This window comes from Podarcis pityusensis (assembly GCF_964106645.2).
Source record: "Podarcis pityusensis genome assembly, chromosome: 9".
Classification (NCBI taxonomy): Eukaryota; Metazoa; Chordata; class Lepidosauria; order Squamata; family Lacertidae; genus Podarcis; species Podarcis pityusensis.
The window spans coordinates 17,825,982-17,844,919 of record NC_138034.1 but is presented as its reverse complement, the minus strand read 5'-3'; the positions used below and the strand labels follow the sequence as shown (position 1 = coordinate 17,844,919).

Genomic DNA, 18,938 nt, shown 5'->3' with positions numbered 1-18,938 from the left:
TCACATAAAACTGTATGTATATCTAGCTTGCAACCTGATTTAGTTCATTAAAAGGTTTTAATTGATTAATGTAACAAATTGATCAGTTGCATGCTGCAGCCCTACTGTTGAGTGATCTTCAGTGTGTATTTAATGTTCTCTCTCTGCAAACTCCCTTAACCTCCCAAGGGATCACCTTCCCACCAGGGACCCAACTTGAATAAAATATTGGAGAGGAGGTAAGCCCCACCCCGCATAAATCAATCACAAGATGTGGTGCATTGAAATATACTCGGAGTCAAGAGTGGATTTCATGCTCTTTATTCAGCTCTTAGTGGTGAGGAGGAATGGAAGTTCCCCCAGACTGTCTGCTTTATATTTACACTATTATTTACACATGATTGGCTAATTCCGGGATTCACCTGTAGGCCAATCAGGTTGCGGATTCACTTCCACCTGGAGCTGGATTGGGTGGCTCCTGTGGACCAATCAGACTGCTGCATTCTGGACCCTATTGTTCTAGGACCAATCAGACTGCTGCATTCTGAATCATATTGTTCTAGGGCCAATCAGACTGCTGCATTCTGAATCCTATTGTTCTAGGACCAATCAGACTGCTGCATTCTGAATCCTATTGTTCTAGGACCAATCAGACTGCTGCATTCTGAATCCTATTCAACTCAGTACATAACATGCATATACACCATCTGTCCATTAACTTTGGGGAGGACTCCAGCCCAGCTCCCTCAATTAGTTTATTTTGGGGAGCGAAGGGACCTTGGCCCCTAGATTTGGCTCCTACGCTTTCCCCATTCCCCCCCCCCAAAGCCCACACTCCAGATCACAACATGAATTTGCTCCAGCTGTGGCAGCTTACCTGCTGTTCTCCACTCCCCCTCCACACATACCTTCCTGCAAGGCACTCCATACTCCTTCAGTCCCAGTGCAATCCATGGGCATAGCCAGTGGGGCATGGGGGCAGCTGTCCCCTCTAAATCAAGTAAATAAATAAAAATATGTAACTAACTGACAAATTGCATGGCAGATAACTCGGTACTGTCCCCCAACATAAACCCTGCCCCCTAACATTAATCCTGCCCCCCTAAAATAAATCCTCGCGAAGCCCATGCCCCCCTCCACTGCAAACCCTCTTCTGGAAAGACCCCCTCCTTTCCCCATTTCCACAACTTCCCATTTATAACGCATGAAACCCTTCATTGTCTTGTCTCCTCCTGTCTCAGAAACAAAACTCTCTGGGTTGGATCCAGGCAAAGTGAGTGGACCTGCGGTCCCATTAAAACCAATGGGGCATGCTAGGCATGACTTAAGTTTCCGCTGGAATCAATGGAACTCCAGTGTGTTCCATCCCTTCATCCTTCCCCTGAAAACGAAACCACCAAGAGCCCTTGGAGCAAGAAAAAACCCAAAAACAGTTCATTTGGAGCTTCTCTAAGCAAGCAAGCAAGCGCGCACAACCCCACACAAAAGCGGGAGCGTCATGCTGTTAGTCCTACTCGTTGCCACTAGACTTGGCTTTGACAGTAAGGTCTGGCTCTGCAGTTAAAGACCTTTGCCACGCGCCCCACCTCCCGCCAGTCCTAGGCTAGATTCTCCGCTGGGTGAGTGGGTGGCGTCTGCTATGTTCTTATCCTCCTTTCACGGCCACACCTGAACGCTGCCGGTTCAAAGTGCCTGCCTCCTTGGGCATCCCTTTGCTACGGGAAGGGAGGTCCTGGAGGGCGCGCAGGGGAGGCGATGATGGCATGTGGAAGGAGGAGGCTGCGGGTTAAGGTTGGGGAGGGGGCGGCTGCTGCCATTGGACAACTTCCCCCCCGCCCTTGCCCCCGTGGCTTTTCGGAAATCGGCGACCTCTAGCAGCCGAGGCGCTCCGTAGGGAGCTCGCTTTCCCCTTTGGAACCAGCCGGACCACCCTGCCCAGACAGGCGGGGAAAGCGCTGGGTGCGCCCAGGGCGCAGGACGAGGGAACTCCCCAAGGTCCCGCCGCCGCAGCTGTTGCTCGCTTGGCCGGACATTGCTGGCAAAGCGCAAAGGTGCCTTCGGAGACTGGGCCAGCTCGGCGCATGCGCTGCTCTCTCCGGCATCACAGCTCTGCCTGTGGATTGAAAGTTACATCCCTTGAATCTTCGCGGGAGGGGGTGGGGAGAGGGAAGGGGGAGAAAGAGGCAGCAACTCTCCACCCGGAGGAAGGAATGTGGGCAGCTCGGCCGCGGGAGCGCGTGGGGATTTTGCTCTTCCCTGCGATGATAGCCATGGTCTGCTATGCCAAGAGGTGAGATTGGCGCTTGGGCGCGAGAGGACGTATGTGTGCGTCTGTGTGTCTCTGTGTATGTGATGGGCTGAATGATGGACCTCATCTTCCGGGGAGCTCAGCTCCGTGGATTTCTTCCTCTGCTGGGAGGCTGGTCGGGATCCTGCTTGTGGCTGTGTCGGTGCCTGTGTGTGTGCGTTCAAGCGCTCGCTCTGAATCCTTTTCCTCTCCCTCAGCCTGAATGAGCCCAGCAACATGTCCTACGTGAAAGAGACCGTGGACAAATTACTCAAAGGATACGACATTCGCCTGAGGCCAGACTTCGGAGGTGAGTCTCCTCGGATTTGTTTACAAGGGGAAATCACCAGGCTGCGTGCCGGTCCCTGCAGGGTCAGAGGCAAGGGCCGCTTAGAATTCTAATCAGCCGGGAAAGGGGTCCCTTTGGTAACCAATTCCTTTCTCTCAAAATGGGCACGTTCTCTTTTCTCTTCCCTCCCCTCCCCTCATATACACATTCGGACATCTATAGACATGCTCCAAACGTGTGGGCTCTAAATTGATTCAGTAAATCGATGTCCTTATATAAAAGGATTTTGCTGGGGTCTGGTGGTAGGCTTTCAGATTTCACAGAGCTCTTCTTCAGACATGAAAAAGAGCACACCAACGTTTAAGCACGTGAACAGGTACAGGACGCACTTGAGGCTCAGAAGTCCTGACCTTCCAACCCTTTTGACTGCTGGCCATTAAAAACAAACACCTGTTTCCGTTTCCAGGCTCTCCCGTTGACGTTGGCATGAGAATAGAGATTGCCAGTATAGATATGGTCTCGGAAGTCAACATGGTGAGTACTCTCTTGGAATAAATAGGGGACGCAAGGCGCTCTCTGAGATTGCAGAGGGCTATTCAGGAGAGATTGGCCGTTTGTCGAGTTTAATGTCGTGGCGTCCTGTTCTGAGGTGTGCTGGAGAAATCAGTTTGGGGAAGACTTTGGCTGCTGCCACCTCGTTCGCCTCACCTTTTCCAAATGTGGAACGGCGCCACCTGCCGACCGCCGCAGGTCACGAACTGGTTTCAGCACCGCGGACAGCGACCTGTGCCTAGGCTTTTTAAATGGTATTCCTACGCTTCTTCCTCTCTCTCCTTCTGTAGCGTTTGATTTGGATAAGGAATTAAACTGCAACTGTATTGGGGTGAAATAGAATAAAAAGAGGGGAGGTGAATGGATAGCCAGTTGATCTTTGGGAATCAAACGCTGAAAGGATGCGCAAGTGCAAAAAAGGGGTGCAAGCTTGCAGCTTATAGGACTTGGTATGCAACTGGTAGCTTCCTGTAATCTAACGACTGCAGCTCTCGCTGCAGTGATCTAACTTGGCATGCGGGTGATGGAGGGGAATATTTATAATAAGAAGCCATATTTATTTTATTTTACTTTAAGACTGTGCTGATCTTACTTACTGTAGGTAGCAAATTCTTGCTGCTATTCAGTGATGGGCTAAATCAGTGTTTGGTTCATTAGGAAGGGTTGGCAGCTGAATTGCTACTGGAGATACAGAAGCCTGTTGATTCCACCCCCCCGCCCCACAGTGTTTTGACAGTCTCTTGTGAAGATGAACAGTAGCTGCTGAGTGATGATTGCTGAATATCAGTGCTGACTTGAGGGACTCCTGCTGAGTAATAAAAACAATGACAAGAATTAAGTATGAAGGTCTGGATGACTTTATTCAAGAGACAACTCAGATTATGGGTTTGAAAGCTTACTAGAATATGTCCATTGGTGTGTCTTGTTTGCAGCTGGGAAATGAGGGCCATGCAATATTTATTGTCGGTTTAGTAGATTTATATGCTGCTTTATGACTACAGTCCTCAAATCATCTCACATTTATTTGTTTACAGTATTTATACTCTGTTCAGTGACAAACGTTCTCTGGGTGCCTTACAATAAAACAATTATATGCAAAATTAAAACCTAAAAAAAAATTAAATATCGCATAAAAGATCAGCAGCAGCACCAAACATTTCACAGATTTCAAAAACTCCAGAAACAACAAATTTATAAACAACAAAACAGTTTTAAGATTTAAAAGCCTGGGGAAAGAAAGGCATGGGGAAAGGAAAAAAGTATTCACCTGGTTCCATTTTTTCAAAAGCCAGAGTATATGCACCAAGCAAGACTATCTGGGCTGCTACCACTGGGGTGTTCCCTAGTAGCCAACTACCTGACCTTATTTGTTACAAATATGAAACTGATGCAGCTAGAAGCATGCACTTGAAAACAAAGACTGCCCCACTCTGCTTGAGCAGGAGCTAACAGCTGATGTTATTTCCCACAAGGCAGTTGGGTCAGATGGCCCCCTATTGAGTGGAGGGGAAAGTCCAGCTGGCACAGACCCAGGCATTTTGCATGACTCTTGCTCCTGGATTCCTTATCGCAGGCCAGTTGGCCTTAGATGGCCCTGTGATGGGGAAGAGGAAGTCCAGCTGGGGAAGAAGCAGGCTTCTGGTGTTTTACTTTGCCTGCCTGCTTCCTGCCTGCCTACCTCCATATGTTTTAGTTTCCTGCATTGAGTAAATAGCTTTGCACAAAGAAGTCTTGAGGGCCAATTTGTACTACTATTTTTTTTCAGTGCTGAATTTAATCCAATATTATTTTTAGCAGTCATGGTTACAGATATAGATATTCACAGTCTCCCCCCACCCCACCCCCATCTTTATTGTCTTTCTATATCATCAGGTCCCTATCCCCTGGCTGTTCCTAATTCTAAACAGCACAAGCCTTTGCAGAAAATGGCACATGGACATCTCTTCTACATGTTCCTGCCCAGAAATCTGTCCTAGCTGCCTGTTGCTTTGGTTATACAGTGGTACCTCGGGTTAAGTACTTAATTAGTTCCAGAGGTCCATTCTTAACCTGAAACTGTTCTTAACCTGAAGCACCACTTTAGCTAATGGGGCCTCCCGCTGCTGCCATCCCATTTCTGTTCTCATCCTAAAGCAAAGTTCTTAACCCAAGGTACTATTTCTGGGTTAGCGGAGTCTGTAACCTGAAGCGTATGTAACCCGAGGTACCACTGTACATGCACACATGCATACAACTTATCTGTTGTATACCAGCACTTATACAAGACAAACTACCTAACTCACAAGAAAAGCTACCTAGATTTTTCTAGCTATAAAATCTCATAGGGTTAAGGTTTGAGTGCTATAGCTTGTATGTTTCGCCACATGTCATGTGGTACATCCCAATGTTTCTTTCATTAAGAAAACAATGGTCACAGCTGAAACATTTTCCAATCTAGATAGAATTATGTTTCCCAAAGGACAGGGCTTGAAACTATCCCAACCTTTCTAAGGAGCAAAATTATGATTGGTTGACAAAGGTCAGGATCTCTGAACAGGGCAATCGGCTCCTTCTGACTGTAAACAATGCTTTGTCAAGCCTGACATGAGTTTGTATTAACCTCCTTGCCTGGGTGCGTAATTGCACAGTGAAATAATGCTGTCCCTAGCAGAGTTAAAGGCCTTGTTATAAGAGATGCTCGTGAACTTCCAAGCATTGGGAGTGCTCTGTTAACTTCACTGGGAGCTGAAGGGACTCAGAATGTCACTGCGGGACTCTTAAGAGTGCTGTGGGATTTATTTGTGTTGCTTACACCAGCAATATTTTTCCTAGGTCTTCAGGACAGCATGATTCATAGCATGCCTGTCCTATGCCAAGGTTTCACATTACTCCTTGCTGAGGTGGCAGAAACATGCCTTGTATCATCTGAGGATGTGTTCACCCTAGGGCAATTAAATTGGTCTAAAAGGACTTATAACATTTGTGCTGCCCAAGCTAGCAGATTAGTTTTACTAGTAGAAATGCAAAGCGCATCACTTCCGCCACAGCTGGGTGCAATTGAGTTTCAAGCGAGACAAAATTAGCTCACTCTTCCCTGTTCCATTAGGCAAAGCTCTGCCCCTGCCCTTGCTGTTGAATATTCCTGGAGTGTCCATACATCTTTTAATGGATATGCCTGCCTTTTCTACTGGATACACCTGAAGCACACCTGTCGATAATATTAGATGCACCTGGCCCCAAAGTCCCATAGATACTGCATGAAGGAGCCAGAAGAGATCTGCAGAGAGACAGCACTTCGATATATTTCTTTCTAGAACATGGGTGGATAACTTTGGGCACTCCAGGTGTTGTTGGACCACGTGACTATTGGCCATGGTTGCTCGGGTTGATAAGAGATGTAGTTCAGCAACACCTGGAGGCCCAAAAGTTTTCCACCCCTGCTCTAGAGGGAATTGGCAGCGGGCCCATGAGTCAACCAGCTGCATCATTTTAACTATTCTGGCATTTTGTAATAAATAAATAAATAAATAAATAAATAAATAAATAAATAAATAAAATTTTATTTATACCCCGCCCTTCCAGGTTGTACAGAGGTCCATGCTTTCAAGTGAATTTCTGGTCTACAGGCGAGTGGGAATGATAGCTCAGTTGGTAGAGCATGACTCTTCATCTCAGGATCATGGGTTGGAACCCCACATTGGGCAAAGGATTCCTGCATTGCAAGGGGGTTAGACTAGGTGGGCTTTGTGGTCCCTTCCAACTCTACAATTCTGTGAGTCTATGCAACAAGCAGCACTCTTCATTCCTTCTCTCCCCTAAACCTACCCAATTGTTTTATGGGTGTTCCTGATTGTTTCAGTTGGAGAGACTTAGACCAAACGATGCTAAGAAGATATGTTGCTGCACAATTGAGAGCCCCGCATGCATTCCCTAAGAAAAGGATTCTCATTTTACCCCCTTCAATGGGAGGAGCAACTATGTATCCTTTTGCATGTATCTCATTGTACTGCCAGAGCCAGTCTTCCACTGGAATGAGCGTCAAACTCTAAGTGTTTGGATTAGACTACAGATGGCATTTAACAGGTGATACCTGCTCACTTCCAGTTTGCAGGAAATGCCAAGTTCAGCCAGAATATTTTATAGTGCCTTTTTTCAATTTTTAGTAGAATTTAAGAGCTGCGGGCTAAATGTTTCTGTGTTCTAACTAGGCAGATAGGTTCTTCACAACTGCTATTGAGTGTAAAGCCAAAAAGCTGGTTTTCTGCAGTAATAGATAGTTATCATCACAGAATATTTGCCTTATGAACAATGCATCATAAAAGTGGAGACACTATCTGTTACTCATCAAATTAATTAATCTGTCACTTAGGAGCAGATGAAAGTGATTGATTCATAAATGGTCTACAGTTAGGAATGGGCAGTCAGGTTTGCTGATGATATCAAATATATCAAATTGTTCCGAGTGGTTAAAACAAAAAGGGACTGTGAAGAGTTCCAAAAGGATGTCTCCAAACAGAGTGAATGGGCAGTAAAATGGCAAATGCAGTTCAATGTAAGCAAGTATAAAGTAGTGCACATTGAGGGGGGGGGCGAAAGAATGTCTAAATTTCACATATATGCACACATGGAGTCTGTAGTTACAGTAACTGACCAAGAATGAGACTTTGGTGTTGCAGTGGATAGTTTGATGAAAACTATCGTTTAGTCATGTCCAACTCTTCATGACCCCATGGACCAGAGCACGCCAGGCACTTCTATCTTCCACTGCCTCCCACAGTTTGGTCAGACTCATGCCGGTAGCTTCGAGAACACTATCCAACTATCTCGTCCTCTGTTGTCCCCTTCTCCTTGTGCCCTCCATCTTTCCCAACATCAGGGTCTTTTCCAGGGAGTCTTCTCTTCTCATGAGGTGGCCAAAGTATTGGAGCCTCAGCTTCAGGATCTGTCCTTCCAGTGAGCACTCAGGGCTGATTTCCTTAAGAATAGAGAGGTTTGATCTTCTTGCAGTCCATGGGACTCTCAAGAGTCTCCTCCAGCACCATAATTCAAAAGCATCAATTCTTCAGCGATCAGACTTCTTTATGGTCCAGCTCTCACTTCCATACATCACTACTGGGAAAACCATAGCTTTAACTATACGGACCTTTTGTGTACAATAACATGATGTGGACATAAATGAGATGGCAGGAATATGCTCTTCTACTAGAACTAAGAAATAAGAAAGGAATGTTGGACTTCCATGGATGATTCAATCAGCCTCGGTAACAATGGGCAATCAAACTGCAGCACGGTTGACATAAATGGAAGCCGCCTGGGGATGATGGCATGCTAAAATTATTGATGGAAATGCTGCGTAGCTGCCACGAGATCGAGTGACTCAGTTAGTAAAGGCATTAAGGAATCCCTTCAGGAAAGTCCATGAAAAATGGATAAATCCCAACACGCAAGGCCGAGAGAATCCAAAGAACCCAAAGCCAATCACTTCTCCTTTGACAAGGAACATGATTATGGCATCTCTCATCTCAAATAAACTTGATTAGCATTTAGCTGCTTGGGGCACTCTTAACAATGGAGTCAAATTGATGCTTTAAAAGTTCCAGGGATTGTAGAGAGCAGCTAATCAACTTTTCTATTCTGATGCGTGCATATTCTACTTCATGTTCTGCTTCAGTTTGGCACATGAGACTCTATTGCGGTGCTCTAACGCAGTCCTCTAATGCACGGTCACTAGATCAGGGTGGGAGAACAAAGTACTCTTAGGCTTCTGCTCCTACCACCCCTGACCACTGGCCATGCTGGCTGAAGCTGATGGGAGTTAGAGTCCAGCAACAACTTGGAGGGCCACAGGTTCCCCATCCCTACATTAGAGATCCCTGCACTAGTTTGTCAGATGTTGCACAGCAAAGTTATTTGTATAAGAAGGCTGGTATTTATCTGTACCAGCCCCAGTTTCTCCACAGTCCCTTCATTCTTAAGGGCCATGCGTCCCTCCGCTGCCTCTTCCTCAAATCCCTACTCTGTAGTCTGTGTTGCTTCTGACTTCCATCTCACCCTGACTCTCAGGCAGCCTTGCTTAGTAGGAGGGATGGAAGAGTCTGCCAGTTTCAGTCCTCTCAGTTTCTGATTTTCCCATCTTTAAACAGGTTCTCTGCGTTTCTGCAGAAATCTGTGGGTTTTTATTTTTTTTTAAATCCTCATGAAAATTCTTCAGAATGTTAGCCTGAATTTTTGTCTTTGCCTTCTCGGTAGTGGCACCTGCCCTGTGGAGCGCCCTACCACCAGATGTCAAAGAGAAAAGCAACTACTAGACTTTTAGAAGACATCTGAAGGCAGCCCTGTTTAAGGAAGCTTTTAATGTTTGACGGACTGTTGTATTTTAATATTTTGTTGGAAGTCGCCCAGAGTGGCTGGGGAAACCCAGCCAGATAGGTGGGGTATTAAATAATATATTATTATTATTATTATTTCATACACCACTTTGACTAATGTACACATTTGTGCAAGGAATTTCACCAAACGTTTTGCATTTTTGTAAAGTGATTTTCACAAATATGACACATGTGTGCCCCTTGTTTTCTGAATGTGGCAAACCCTTGGAAGCACGCGTGAAAGGTGTGCAGCCTTAGACACTTATGCATGGTTCTTCGGTTCTTTGGAAACTAGAAGCAGATTAGGGGGAAGTACCCTGTTGCTCTGCACATCTTCCCATCCTCTGATTTGATCAGCCATGGTGACTTATGCCAAGCAAACCATCATGAGATCAGGGCAATGTCAGCACAGTTACTGCATGGCTTGCTGGCACTGGATCCCCTCAGTTAGTCAACCTGAAAAATAAAGCAAAGCACTTCATGGGCATGCTCCATGCAGCCAAATGATTAAAGGCGTGTCCAAAATCAAAGACAGTATGTGAGCATGAACTTCAGGTGTCACTATCCCTTGCTTTAGCCAATATACACACCCTGTGTCCTAGACTACCATGAGACATATGTTAATGTGAGTCTATTTCACCTCTGCTTTCTGGACACTCTCGCTGCCATTTACAGAGCATCTTTGGAATCTACAAGGTGACCCTTTGGCATAGCATCAATTAATAGCAATTTAACAGAATTTAGCAGTAACAAAAGGCTTATGAAACATTTACAAGACTCGGAAATGAGTCCATTAGCAGCAGGGTTATGACTACGACAAAATCTATTAGACTCCATCAACATGAGCTGTCTGCTTTCTGGAAGCAACTTGCTTTGAGTTAAACAGGCTGTTTATAAGAGAAGCCAGTGAATGCTTGTAATCTTGCTATGCACAAGAGAAAGTAATTGTGTACAGCGGTGGTTCCCAATTATAGCTAATGACCAAGGACCCCCTGTTTTTCAAAAGCCAAGCCACGGACCCCCTACTTTTGAAAGTTTTGATAACTCTATGGCATGGGTGTAGTCAAGGGGGGTAGCTGCCCCCAATCAATACAAATCTGAGGTTCTGCCCCCCAACAAAAGTCCTGGCTACACTCATGCTCTATGGTAGTTACCTCTGCAAAGCAATTTTTTAAACAAAATGTGGGCTGGCCCCTAATAAGCAAATGATTTTAGGTATACTTTAAAGAAAAGACCATAAAATTTGTGATATTACCATGCAAAAATGACAAAAAAATAGTTGAAGGGGAGGCAAGGGATGGGGCCACGGACCCTCTGGGTGCGTTCTGCAGACCCCTAGGAGGCTCCGGACCCATAATTGGGAACCACTGGTGTACAGAGTTCCCCCAAAATAGTGGACATTTTTAATCATGAAAGCTGTCCTTGTCACATAATTCAATAAATTGCATATATTCAATAAATGATATAACACAGAATAACCAGCCACAGCAATATCTGACGGAGGGGTGAGCAGTTTGGTTACTGGCATAGGAGAGCATTTGTTGAAAGGGAAGGGGTTGGCCTTTTGTTGTGGCTGCGTTGAAAAGGAGAATGAGTAGCGTCAGTGCAGGAGAAGCTCCTGCCCAGTGTTTGGATTTGGTGGTTTAGTTTAAGTTTGTCATTCTTTAATTCAGTGCTCCTCCTCAACCTTGCGTAAGTGAGAAAGTTACTGTGAGGTTTTTAGTTGTCATGCACATTGAAATGTATACATACACAACACACACATGTGTCGGTGAAAATTTTAGGTTGTTTTTAACCTTGTTTTTATACTTGTTTCTTTGCCTTCACGTTTGTTAAAACAGCTATGAAATAATAATAATAATAATAATAATAATAATAATAATAATAATGATGATGATGTCATTGGAATTTAAGTTAATTTGAGTTCCATGATGGAAGAAAGGTGGAATATGAATGTACTAAATAAATAAATCTAATAAATGACCTTTATCTAAAAGGTGCCTTCTGTAAGGAAGAATGACAGGGCTGTTTGGAAAAGCTAGATAACTGGAAATATGGGGTTGGGATTCTGAAGAATGGTATCTTGCTCCACTCCAAGTACATATGCAACCTCCCCATATTCTTCACAGATTTCAACAGCCATCGTGTGTGTATGTTGCATTTTGTATTCCCTAAGGACAAATTCATAAGTCCTATCACATCCTCTCCTTAAAAGAATACTGAGTGCAGTCTCTTCCATCTCTCTGGGAGTAAACTGATTTAGAGGACAGTTCTAAACACACTTTTACTACTACCAATCATTGATTCATGACCATAGTTGTGCAGGTTTCTTGAATTTCAGCCAGTTGAATTTGTGGCTACCTTATTCCTTCTGTCTTCCCGTACTTCTTTTTAATGGTGATTGGAAAGGGGCAGAGCAAATCTCTAGGTGGCCATCTGTCAACCCTACTGGGAGAACATGGGCATGGTGTTGGTGGTTGTTGTGATGGTGGTGGTTGGTTGGTTATTTGGTTGTTACGCACAATAGAATGGGCTGCTTGTTTCTTTTAATGTGGAGGATGTTTCAAATATTCATCCCCCACTTGCAAGCTAAAGGCCCAGCAGCAAATTACATGAAATGAACCTGCTGGTTATGGATGCTAGTTCAAATGTCAAGCTGACCATCCACATGTCAAAAAGGGAGAAAAGGGGGGAAATGGAAATAGCTTTATCCGTTTAAACAACCAAGAGCAGGGTAACATTGGAACCTGAACCACTTACCTGGGGCTGTGCTTCATAATCATCGTGAGTCACCAAGTGTTGCCATGGAAACAGCTACATTACATGACACAGTCTGTCTCAGAAATACAAAAATAACTGCGTAGAAAAATATTCATTTATGCATTTTGCAGTCCCCCCACCTGCTTTTAGAAATTGGCTTTCCAGCATTAATTAATTCCACCAAACTTCTGGATGTGATGAGCTAGGTGGGCACTGTTTGCTAAGTGGGCTTTTTGATAAAGATGCGTGGCGTTCTGCAAAGGCAAGTCTGCTTTTTGCTTTTAACAAAAAGGAAAAAGAAGAATGATGGATTCCACCAAAATCCTGAATGACATTCTAGGATGGCACAGAGCTTTAGTTTGCTGCATGGGAAAGGGCAAAAGATTGAGATATAGGAGACTTAGATAGAAAACTTTCCTTAGTAACTGAAAACACTGGGCAGATTAGATGTTCCTGTCTTCACACAATTAACAATTGTTTCCCCAGTGTTACTGATCAATATCTGCAGTCCTAGGGAAGTGACGTCTCTCAGACCTCCTGGTGCCTGGCATGCAAAAACCAGGCATCAAAAGGTGGAGGGACACTTTTCTCCCTCCTTTACCTATTGATAGAGCAGCACTAAGGACCACTAGATTATTATTATACAGTGGTACATCAGGTTAAGTACTTAATTCGTTCCGGAGGTCCATTCTTAACCTGAAACTGTTCTTAACCTGAAGCACCACTTTAGCTAATGAGGCCTCCCACTGCTGCCGTGCCACCGGAGCATGATTTCCGTTCTCATCCTGAAGCAAAATTCTTAACCCAAGGTACTATTTCTGGGTTAGCGGAGACTGTAACCTGAAGCGTCTGTAACCTGAAGTGTATGTAACCCGAGGTACCACTGTATTAAGATTCAATCTGGACTACAGCTTTTCGGTCCAGAATACTAGCCTCGTATTTCAGGTGAAGATCACAGACTGGCTAGATTCGTATTTTCAGTTCTAGAAATATGAATGTTGATGCCATCTCTAAGAACATGGCCTTTTGGTGGATCAGACCAAAGACCTGAATATATCGTGCGTTCTCTTCTCACAGTACCTAAACCAGATGCCTATGGGAAGTCCACAAGCATGACCTGCAAAAAATAAATAAAAATCCACTCTCTAATATTCCCTTTATATTTCGCTTCCTATCTCCCACATTTTTAAAGTACCATCGTGTTGTTTTTTTTAATTTAGTCATATTTTAACCTTAAACAAATTAAAGTTCTTCTGAACTTTACGAGGAGGGCGCAGAGAAGAGATTCAAGGTGTGTAAGAAGGCCACATGTAAAAGCCATTGAACAAAGTCAGTAGAACTGACTTCTGAGTAAGCCCATTTAGGGTCAGGCTAAAAGGACAGAAGCTGAAACTTCAACATTTTTGGGGGGGGGGGATGTTCTATGCATTTAAATTGGCCCGCTATTTAGACCTCTTTTAAAAATTGCACATGCACTCATCAGAATTTTAGAGGGACACACACACACACACACACACACACACACACATGCAGGCAGAATAAAATGCACAGAAATGATAAGATATAATGGAATGCTGCCAAATCAGAACGATTTGTCCTCCTGTTGCATCAACAGCACTGTGTAAAGAAAAGCAGACAGGAGGTGATAGGTAGGTTAGATTTTATGCCTATCGATTTTGACAAAGCCCTGCTAAATGCTGGCTTTGTTTTTAACAGAATCTCAGGCATTTGGTGCCTTTTTCTGCCTCTTATTTTCCCAAGTCCACATTTCAGCTCAACATGTGGCACTGTATCAAGAGTTTAAAATATATCAAGAGTTCAAAGATAAAGACAGAACGGACTGTGCTGCTCAGTCAGCTAATGCTGCTCATCATTTTAAAAAAAAAAAATTCCTCGTTCACAAAAGCACATGCTTCATCTCTTTCTTCAGGTTGTGTTTTCTACAGATCAGTTACATTTGTCGTGAGACATTGGTGTTATATGCAGTATAGGGTTGGGAAGAAAAGGGGGGAGGCGGTGGGGTGGTAAAGACTGTGTTCTTTTACTTAGTATGTATGTGGTGGTTTTGTGTCAGCGTCACTTGGGTAGGATCTCTTTCTATTCACTTGTTATGTCTCCTTGGTGGTGAGAGAGGTTGGGGTGGTCTAGGGTGTGGTTGAATGTCTTTGGTTGGCTGCAGTGGGAATTGTTTGTGCCTGTGTGAGGGCAGTGGGTTGTTGGGTTAAGTTTTTGTTGGTGTTTAGTCATGTCCGACTCTTAGTGACCCCATGGACCAGAGCACGCCAGGCACTCCTGTCTTCCACTGCCTCCCACAGTTTGGTCAAACTCATGCTGGTAGCTTCAAGAACACTATCCAACCATCTCGTCCTCTGTTGTCCCCTTCTCCTTGTGCCCTCCATCTTTCCCAACATCAGGGTCTTTTCCAGGGAGTCTTCTCTTCTCATGAGGTGGCCAAAGTATTGGAGCCTCAGCTTCAGGTTCAGGATCTGTCCTTCCAGTGAGCACTCAGGGCTGATTTCCTTAAGAATGGATAGGTTTTATCTTCTTGCAATCCATGGGACTCTCAAGAGTCTCCTCCAGCACCATAATTCAAAAGCATCAATTCTTTGGCGATCAGCCTTATTTATGGTCCAGCTCTCACTTCCATACATCACTACTGGGAAAACCATAGCTTTAGCTATATGGGCCTTTGTTGGCAAGGTGATGTCTCTGCTTTTTAAGGTGCTTGGGTTAAGTTAGCCATATTGAATTGTATGCGGTGGGTTCGTGTTGTTGTCTTGCTGGGCTGTGTATGCCAGAGGTAGGCAACCTAAGACCCATGGGCCGGAAGCAGCCCATGAGGGTCACTTAACCCATGGCCCATGAGCCACCCCCGAACCGAGCTGCCCACTCAGTGAGTCCCCGTGTGCTGCACTAAACCGGTGCAGCGCAGCACACGGACTCTCTTCCGTGGCCCTGGAAATTGCTAGTGCGCATGCCCAGACACCGAAAATCACTTCTGGAGATAACCAGTTGTGGGTTGGGGGACACATAGTGAAGACACATTTATTCCATCTAATAATTTTTTGATATTTCCCCTCTTTGGAGAAAGGAACTCTTTGTATATGCTCAGAGGCACTTAGTCTATAATGGCAGATTGTCCGTGAATGAAATGTAACAAATTGCTGTATAGTGCATCCTTCAGATCAAGTCCCCTGAAAAGGTGTCTCAGTCCTTCAATAGACAGGTTAGCTCCAGTTCAGATATTCATGCTTGCACTTCAAAATAGTCTTTCAGTAATCGGTGGACAAAAATGCACCTAAATCACATTGTGATGTGTGCAATATCTCTACTGAGTATTCTGAAGTCTGGCCACAAACTATATGGCTCTCTCTTACCTTTGTGAATTGGTTACCAAATTAAAGGCCACCATTTAAACTCATTTTACATCATTGTACAGAAGAAATATGAAACGGCAGCCACATATTCAAATGATAGCATTGACACAGATCATAATTTCTAGCATTATTAACAGGAAGTAGATCTATGTCCATTTCTGATATCAAACAAGATGGAGATTTTTCTCCTGTTATTAGGCAAGGAGTGGCAATGATTGCATTCCATTCTTCTGGGAGAGACAAACAAATGGTCTGTCTGGCATGAGTAACAGATAGACCCTATTTCATTACATCATAGGAGATTTCAGCTGTGGGATGATGCCTGTCAGCATTGCACTTCAAGGCCCCAAGACTCCCCCCCCCCAATAACGTCACACAGACACATATTTTAGTTTAGGTTATTGGGCAAATTTTGGCCACAGCTTTATTAATTACAAAAGGATGAGTGGTATTGGCTCAGGCATTGGCACAGACTATAACTGACTCCGCCTCTCTGGCTGGTAGTCTGAAAGGGTAAATACCAAACGAGGGGGAAACATCGATGAAGACCGACCAAAGCTCACCCCGGGTTCCTGTGGTCCTGGCATGGCCCTAGCCCCTCAAACGGACTGGTTTGGACGAGAACCAGGACCCCCAGATTCCTTCACTGGAATACCCTTATTCATGGAGGGGCAGGTGATGGCCGCACCTCCCCTCTCACACACTTCAATAAGCCAATGCCTAACAGCCAATCCTTACAAAGTTGTGACAGTTGCTGAAGGGGTAGGCGAAAACCAAATGGCCAAAGCCAATCTGCCAAATGGAAAAATTCCTACCCAGCCCCTGTTCCAAAACAGGCAACCCAATCCAAAGCAAGGCCAACACAACACAGCCTAACATAAGAGGGAGGGAGGGCAGGTGATTGGCAGCGTGAAGCAAGTGCCCCAACTGCATTGCGCTGCTGCCTATATTGAGCCCAGGGATCACACCACCTCACACAATTGGCCCAAACAGCCTGGCGTGATCCCTGGGCTGAGGGGGCCGGGGCTAGCCACACCCCTAACAATTTTAACCCTGCAAGGTTATTCCCAGGGCCCGTGCGCAACCAGGACCCTCTGTAAGGAGGATCCTATTTATTGCACCTTTGTGCGAATTCCAGCAACAAAGGAAAGAGAGCAGGGTGCACTGGTCAGGGAGTTAGACTGCCCCAGAACGCAGTTCATCAAACTCAGCATGGCTGTTTCCACAAGCTCCAGCACGCAATATTCCTTTTCCCTGACAGCTATTTACTCCCGGCTTTACCTTGCAAGTGATTCCAAAGCAGTGCAATCCTGCCGCATGATAATTACACTCTGCTCAGCGGGGCTGCTGACTGACACGCTGAGATATAGCAACAGGCAACTGTGAAGGTTTAGCTTCGCTCGCTTCAGCTGTCCGCCGCAACATGTTTACAAGTGAGCACATTGGCAACATGGAGATGAAGAAGAGCTGTTGCTAGGTGCTTGGCAAAATCACACTGAGTCACGTCCCACGGTATCATGCAGCAAGACCAACAGAGAGAATCTTATATGTCTATACAATCGCAAGAAGGGAATCCAAATACTCTATAATAACACAATCCTACACATGCCTACTTAGACATAAGCAAAGGCAGACTTTAGACTCTCAAATTTAAGCAGTGTCCTGTGCAAGGCTAAAATTCTGCACCCCACCCTGCCTCTCATGCTCCATTCTACAGCATTTTTGGGGTGACCCCTGCAACATGGCACGCAGTATACTAATACGAATACGAATGCTAATACTAATTTATTATTTATACCTCGCTCATCTGGCTGGGCTTCCCCAGCCACTCTGGGCGGCTCCCAACAAAATATTAAAATACTGTAATACATCAAACATTAAAAGCTTCCCTAAACAGGGCTGCCTTCTTCTAAAAGTCTGGTAGTTGTTGTTCTCTTTGACATCTGTTGGATGTTCCACATCGGGCCTACAGAGAAGGCCCTCTGCCTGGTTCCCTGTAACTTGGCTTCTCACAGTGAGGGAACCACCAGAAGGCCCTCGGCGCTGGACCTCAGTGTCTGGGCTGAACGATGGGGATGGAGATGCTCCTTCAGATATAGTGGATCAAGGCTGTTTAGGGCTTTAAAGGTCTGCACCAACACTTTGAATTGTGCTCGAAAACGTACTGGGAGCCAATGTAGGTCTTTCAAGACCAGTGTTATGTGGTCTCGGCGGCCGCCCCCAGTCACCAGTCTAGCTGCCGCATTCTGGATTAGTTGTAGTTTCCGGGTCACCTTCAAACGTAGCCCCACATAGAGCGCATTGCAGTAGTCCAAGCGGGAGGTAACCAGAGCATGCACCACTCTGGCGAGGCAGTCCGCAGGCAGATAGGGTCTCAGCCTGCGTACCGGATGGAGCTAGTAAACAGCTGCCCTGACCAGTATGGCCATACTGGTCACACTACCACAGTCTCTGATGTAAGCCCCATTGAATTCAAATGGATTTGCTTCCAGGTGAGTGTGTATAGGATGTGCGGCCTAAAATGCCTAATAATTAAATCTATTATCCTTTGTAGGGAAGACGAGACTGATAAACGGGCTGTTTTGTCATTCTCTTTGACAAAATCCAGGCATGGTGAGAAAGTAGCGCCAGGCCAGGAACTATGCATGAAAGCAGGATGTCAAGTGACTCCATGTGATAATGCGCATTGGCACACAACTGTGTGGAAAGTTTTATTTACCCAGCTAGTTATACGATTTCTTGCCCACCTTTCGCAACAAGTTCCCAGGACAGGATACGACGGCTCAATAATACAGAATCAAAATCCGTTAAAAGAAATTGCATTCTAAAAAAACAGAAAAACAGAAGAAAGATGTTCTGTTAAATTGACTTAGCCCACAGCTCATGCCTAGCGATCGGTGAATATATCCATTTCAGTTTCTCATGTTTCTTCAGATTAGTGCTCCTTGTATACAAGTTTGCAATTAAAAAAAGCCAAAAACCTAGTGAAAGTTTATCAGCATTTTAGTATGAAATTCTCCTACTATACACATTTCTGCAAAGCACTTTCCTCCAATATAATAAATTTTGTATGCTATTTTCACTAATATATGCATTTATATTCACACTTTACCCTTCCTTCCCTCCCTCTCCCCTTTTTATGAAGATTACCCACTCTGGGATCCCACAGCTAATTCTTCCCTGGTCTCCTCGCTGGCCCAAATAGGATTAATTTAGCCAGCTAGCCCTGGTGATCATCTAATGTTTATTGGATAGATTTCCCCCTAAATTGATTTTTGAATTCTCAATTTATTGTTATTCACGTTTTATACTGTTTTTTATGCTGTTTTTTGTTGCATCAACATTTT

At 44.8% G+C, this 18,938-nt stretch overlaps 1 protein-coding gene across 1 annotated transcript in view; it reads left to right on the top strand.

The window, feature by feature from the left end:
* Positions 1–1,813: 1,813 nt before the first annotated feature.
* GABRB1 (gamma-aminobutyric acid type A receptor subunit beta1) overlaps positions 1,814–18,938 on the top strand; it is a 98,339-nt gene continuing 81,214 nt past the window's right edge. Inside the window, exons 1-3 of the mRNA XM_081020052.1 lie at positions 1,814–2,269; positions 2,485–2,576; positions 3,022–3,089. Coding sequence (XP_080876178.1) covers positions 2,061–2,269; positions 2,485–2,576; positions 3,022–3,089 — 369 coding nt within the window. The 5' untranslated portion in view covers positions 1,814–2,060. The remainder of the gene's footprint in view (positions 2,270–2,484; positions 2,577–3,021; positions 3,090–18,938) is intronic.